The following is a 6,000-nucleotide window of genomic DNA, read 5'->3' on the forward strand; positions in this document are numbered from 1 at the left end:
TCACCTAACAAAGTAAGTAGTACATAAATTAATCTGAAGACAGAGCTAGGAAGCATTAACTAAAAATGATCTTTTCTGACTTTTGGCAAGTAGGAAGTTAATGGAAAGCAATAAAAACATCTGAAACTAATTATAGCCAATACCAAGATGTAGTCACCATATTTATAGTGATGAAGTTATGAATTCTGTCAAGAAGTTGACAGAAAACCAAATTGAAGTAAATTCCAAGTATGACTTAGAAAATGTTTTGGGCTATACTTGCACATTTTCCAACTAGTTCAACTGACTAAAATCTAATAATTAATGAAGTCTTCCTATTTTAAAATAAAGACTTCAGAGACATGTTCGTGGGCTATTTCACAAGTAATATTACATAGTACACACTAAAATTTTCAACACTATCATTTTCACAGCTGCTCATCTGCTATCCATTTCTGCTAAGTGAAAATACCATTACTACAAGGTCCATTAAATGATGAAGTCTAAAGTCTGAAAACAGAATAAGTAACATATCCAGTTGTCTATACTTTATGCCATGCTGTCTATTGGGTTAAATTATAGGAGATAATTATCATTAAGTTTTTCCATTAACTTCAGGGCCAGCATTTGTGTTTAAAATAGAATTTTTAATGATGGATGCTTTTTATAAAAGGAAAGAAGCCCTTCCTTTGCCTAAAAACATCTTACCAAGCTACAAAAAGAGTCACTGTAACATCTTTCCTACAAATTGGAATCTGGTCATTCATACAAATGAAGTCACCAACTGTATCATCTCTCCACAAAAGCATTTTACAATTAATTTAGCTACTAATTGGCTAACTGAAAATAAGCTTTGGGGGTACAAATTATTCATAGACTAAAGTTAAAGTCAGGAAATTTGGGGAAAAAAGACAGGAAATTGAACTGTAAGAGTTTGAGAAACATTGCTCTATACTACAGAAGCCCAGAATATGCATAAAAAATTACCAAAAATGAGCTAAATGAACTTTTAAAAACAAAACAGTTTACCATTAATAATCCACTCACCCTAACCTCAAAAATGTAAAAAGAGGCATTAAGAAAGACATTTTTACAGTTGTTAGCTATTGTGTGGTGGAAAGAATGAAGATGTCATCAATGATGTGGTATGGAGTTATGAGAACATGCGCTTTACCTTCTTCTGTAGAACATTGACCTTCCGCTCCTTCACATCCAGCATATCCTTGAGATCATGTATTTCTCCTGCTTGGGTTCCTTTCTCCTCAACTATCTCTTGTATCTGCTTTGTCTTCTTATTCAGCATGGTTTCTTTTTCCTCCAGCCGTAATCGAAGCGCATCCACCTAATGATACAGTACAAAAAATATAAGATATATTAAAAAAGATGGCAGTATTGACAATTTTAAACAGAATATGAATAGTTGCTATTCTGAAAGTCCTGCATTAGAGCATGTAAAGTCAACAAGTTCAGTAAAGACTAATAGAAAACATAGATAATAGAAAATGAATTGTAAAACTTCAAGAACATTTAAATTAGTATAAACATCATCCTGTTTTTACAAGACAGCTATAATTGCCTTTCTCTTCTACCTGAAAGAGTAATATGGAATCATAACTAAAGATGCTCAGGGAAGGTAGATCTTAATACACATTAAAGTGTAGAGGGGTGAATTTAGAAAATCTTATCGTCTCAGTTACTGCACTAGATACATTCTTTAAAGTATTATTTAACCAAATAAAAGAGAGAAATAAAAAAGGGAACATAAAGCTTTGGACTGACCATATCAGATGAAGAACCAATTTACTTTGAAAGACCAGAAAGTACCATGATGCATTTAGTTAGCTAGGTTAAATATCAGTGTACCTTCTGATCCCAAGATTGACCAATGAGAGATCCATAACCAATTATCTTTAGGCCTCAAAGATTAACTTTCAATATGAATTTTGTCAGATATGATTCTACACCTCTCCAGCAGTTACTACCTGTGCTCCCTCCAATCCCTCCAAACTTCAGTTCTCTCTTGGGACAATACCCCTGCACTCCCCACTCTCTTCTGCTTTCCTCATCTTGACTCCTTGGGGTGACCAATTCACTCTACGATATCCTCTTTTCTTGAGTCTCTCGCTCCCTCATCCTATCACCAATTATGTCCTGCTTAGTTTCAGCCTTGGATCACTTCCACCATCTGCTGCCTTCACTTCCTATACCCGTGCAACTAATCTGACTGGAACTGCTACAAATTCATGTTATTAAATTTCAAATGAGTCCTGAAGGCTATTAAGCAATCTTCTTGTACTTCTCTAACTCACTATCCTACTATCCACAGCAGTTTTAGAACTTTTTCATTTCTCCTCAAACCTACCATGGCTTTTTCTGGGGAAAAAAAAAATGAGGCCATTTATTGGCAGGGTTCTCTACTCCTCTCTTCATCTTACAAAACTAAGATACCTTCCTTCAATTTCTCCTCCTTACTCCTATCTCACATGAAGAGATGAGGTGGCCCTTTTCCTGGCCAAAGCCAAGCCCTTTACTTGTTCAAGTAATTCCATTCCATCTCATCTCCTCCAAGAGATGGCCCCCTCTGTCATGCCCATTCTCTCACTTATCTTCAACTTCTCCCTCTGTAGTGGTTCATTTCTTACTGCCTACAAACACAGCCATGTCTCATCTTGAAAAAAATCCTTGCTTGATCCTTGCATTCCCACTAACTAGTGCACGATATCTCTACTACATTTTCTGGCTAAACTCCTTAAGAAGGCCCTCTACAACAACTGCCTCCACCTTCTCTCCTCTCCTCTCAACTTTCTAAAATGTGGTTTCTGACCTTATCACTCAACCAAATCTGCTCTCTCCAAAGTTATCAGTGTTCACTTAATTACCACGTCAATCTTCATTCATCTTGATCTCTCTATAGTCTCTGACATTTGTCACTCATTCTAATGTCTCTAGATTTTCAGGACACCACTTTTTCCTAGTTCTTCTCTACCTATCTGACCTTCCTCAATCTCCTTCCCTGAATTTTCACTCAAATCACACTTACTAAGCAGTGTCCCAAAGGGGTCCCTGGATGGGCCCTCTTCTCTTCTTCCTCTGTACTTCTTGGCTGATGATCTCATAAGCTCCTATGGACTTAACTGCCATCTCCATGCTGATGATTTTCAAACTGACCCATCCATCCCTAACTTGTCTGCTAACCACCAATCCAGCATCTCCGACTGCCTTTCATACATTTTAAACTCAACATGACCAAAACTGAACTACATTCCCCCTAAATTTTCCCTTCCATTCCCTTAATTTCCCTATTATTGTTGGATGTACCATCATCTTCCCCTAGGCTCATGATCTCCTCCCCTAGGCTCATAATCTGAGTGTCATCATCGACTCTTCACTACCTCTAACTACTCTTTCATACACAAGCTGTTGCCAAAGCCCATTCATTTTGCCATTAAAGCAACTCTCAAATATGTCCCTTTCTCTCCTCTGATACTGCTACCAGCCTAATACAGATCCTTGATGACCTCATGTCTGGATGACTGCAAAAGCCTAGTGGTGGGACAGCCCATTACAAGCCTCTACCCATGCTAGTCATCCTCTACTTAGCTGCCACGATTTTTCTAAAGCACAAATCTGACCACATCACCTCTGTACTCAGTGGCTTCCAATCACTTCCAGGATTAAATACAAAATCTTATCCGTGGCCTTTAAAGCCCTTCATGACCTTCCTCCTCATCCCCCAAATACAAACACCAATTACCGGTCTTCTTACACCTTACAGCCTCTCCCCTCCCTACACAGACACATTCTGCCACTTACTCTTCGATGAAGTGAAACTGGCTTCCTTGCTGTTCCTTTAAAAAAATCACTTCTTCCACAGGAAACCTTTCATGATCCCCTCAGAGGGAACCTCTGTTGATTCTTTCTAAGTTATGCTGCATATATAGCTTGTCTGTGTACATCTGCTTGCATGTCAAACTGTTAGTTCTCCAAGGGAAGGGACAGTGTTTTGCGTTTCTTTGCATCCGCAGAGCTAATCACACTGACTGGCATAAAGCTTATTCACTGAATGATCAACCATTTTCATTCTATATATCACAAGGTTTGTTTTAATCAGTCAATAAGAATTTATTAAATATCTACTTCATTTCAGGTTCCCTCTAAGGGGGATCAGGAAAGGTTTCCTGTGAAAGGTGAGATTTTAGCTAAGAGTTGAAGGAAACCAGGAGACAAGAGATGAGAAGAAACATGGCAGAAAGTACAGATACCTGGAGTCACGAAGTAGAATGACTTTTCAAAGCAAGAACAAGGAAGCCAGTTTCACTTGATCAAAGAATCAGTGGCAGAGGGTGTGTACGTAGGAAGGGGAGAGGCTGTAAGGTGTAAGAAGACTGGTGATTTGTGTTAGGACAAAGAAAACTTCCTTCTGCTACATGTCCAATGACTTCTGAGTGGCTCATTTTGCACCACCTGAACTATAAGAACATTACTGATAGGGGCAGCCAGGTAGCACAGCGAGGAACAGCACCAGCGCCAGTGTCAGGATGACCTGGGGGATCGAATCCAGGCTCAAACACTTAGCATCCACCCAGAAACACCTGGCTGTGTAACCTTGAGCAAGTTACTTAACCCCAATTGCTTAGGGGCAGCCAGGTGGCTCAGGGAGTAAGAGCACTGGCCCCAGTGTTGGGATGACCTGGATCAAATCCAGGCTCAGATACTTAGCACCACACCAAGAAATAACTGGCCATGTAACCTTGAGCAAGTTACTTAACCTCAATTGCCTAAAAAAAAAAAAAAAAAGAACATTACTGATAGAGCTATGTGTCCAACACTTGGGAAAGGGAAGGGAAAGAGAAAGGAATGAACATTTATGCAACAGCTACTATGTTCTATGCTAAGTGCTTTAGAAGTATAATTTCATTTGACCTTGGCAATGAGTTAAGCACTGGGAATATGTGAAGGGCCTCCAGTCTATTCCATACAATGACTAGTTAAAGGAACTAGAAATATTTAGTCTGTAGAAGAGAACACTCAGGGGAAAATTATAACTCTTTCAAAATACTGGGAAGGGGGTTGGACTTGATCTGAGTGTCCCAGAAATAAAACCTAGGAATAATTCATAGAAATTGCAAAGAGACACATGTAGGCTGAAGATTGGGAGAAGAAAAGTTTGAGCACTATTTCAAAGTAAAATAAGTAATCCAAAGAGAAATGGCTTTCATTCATAGAAGGCTTTAAGAAGAGGGTAAAAAAACACTTGTTGGATATACCATTGAGGAGGGCATAGGTTGTACTAACTGATGAGGAGTCATCCAATTTTGGAATTCTAAGATTCTCAAATTTGTAAGAGGTCTGGCATCTGGGCCCTTCTCAGTCATATGTGATTAAATTAGTTTTGATTCTTCATTCCCTCATCTGTAACAGTACCTCTGAACAGGCCAACACAGGCACTGTATTCTTCATATCCAGAATAATTTTTTATATAACAATCCTGTGGTAATCAATTTACTGTTATTACTTCCAAAATGAGGAGACTCAGAGAATTTCATTCACTTGCCTATGGCTATACGTCTAAGAAACGGAAGTGTCCAAATTCAAAGAACACCTCTCATTGACTCTTAAGTTTAGCAATCTACTGCCATCCAATATGTGTGTGCATTGTGTGTATATATATATATATATATATATATATATATATATATATACACATTTACACAAACATATACACACATATTCTCTGGTATGGGTTTTAGTTGTTGTTGTTTTGAGTTTTTAGGAGATTTTGTTGTTGCCATTTTTTAAAGTTAAAGGGGAGATTTTACTCCCTCACAGAATGCAAATCACCAAGTCCTCCATAACTTGTAAACTCAGAGCATCATCCTGATGGGGTTCAAAGAGAGAGAGAGAAGTGTGTGTGTGTGTGTGTGTGTGTGTGTGTGTGTCTGTGAGAGACAGACAGAGAGAGAGAGAGACAGACAGAGAGAGAGAGAGAGACAGAGAGAGAGAGAGAGAGAGAGAGAGAGA

At 38.5% G+C, this 6,000-nt stretch overlaps 1 protein-coding gene across 12 annotated transcripts in view; it reads right to left on the reverse strand.

The window, feature by feature from the left end:
- The window catches only part of ERC1 (ELKS/RAB6-interacting/CAST family member 1), a 496,604-nt gene that overhangs the window by 333,615 nt on the left and 156,989 nt on the right, over window positions 1-6,000 (reverse strand). For all 12 annotated transcript variants that reach the window (XM_069094346.1, XM_069094345.1, XM_069094342.1 and 9 more), the window contains one exon: window positions 1,154-1,321. In XM_069094346.1, the coding sequence (XP_068950447.1) occupies window positions 1,154-1,321 (168 nt within the window). The remainder of the gene's footprint in view (window positions 1-1,153; window positions 1,322-6,000) is intronic.

This window comes from Petaurus breviceps, unplaced genomic scaffold, assembly GCF_028583685.1.
Source record: "Petaurus breviceps papuanus isolate PSGF00001 unplaced genomic scaffold, PetGlider_PUasm1.0 216, whole genome shotgun sequence".
Classification (NCBI taxonomy): Eukaryota; Metazoa; Chordata; class Mammalia; order Diprotodontia; family Petauridae; genus Petaurus; species Petaurus breviceps.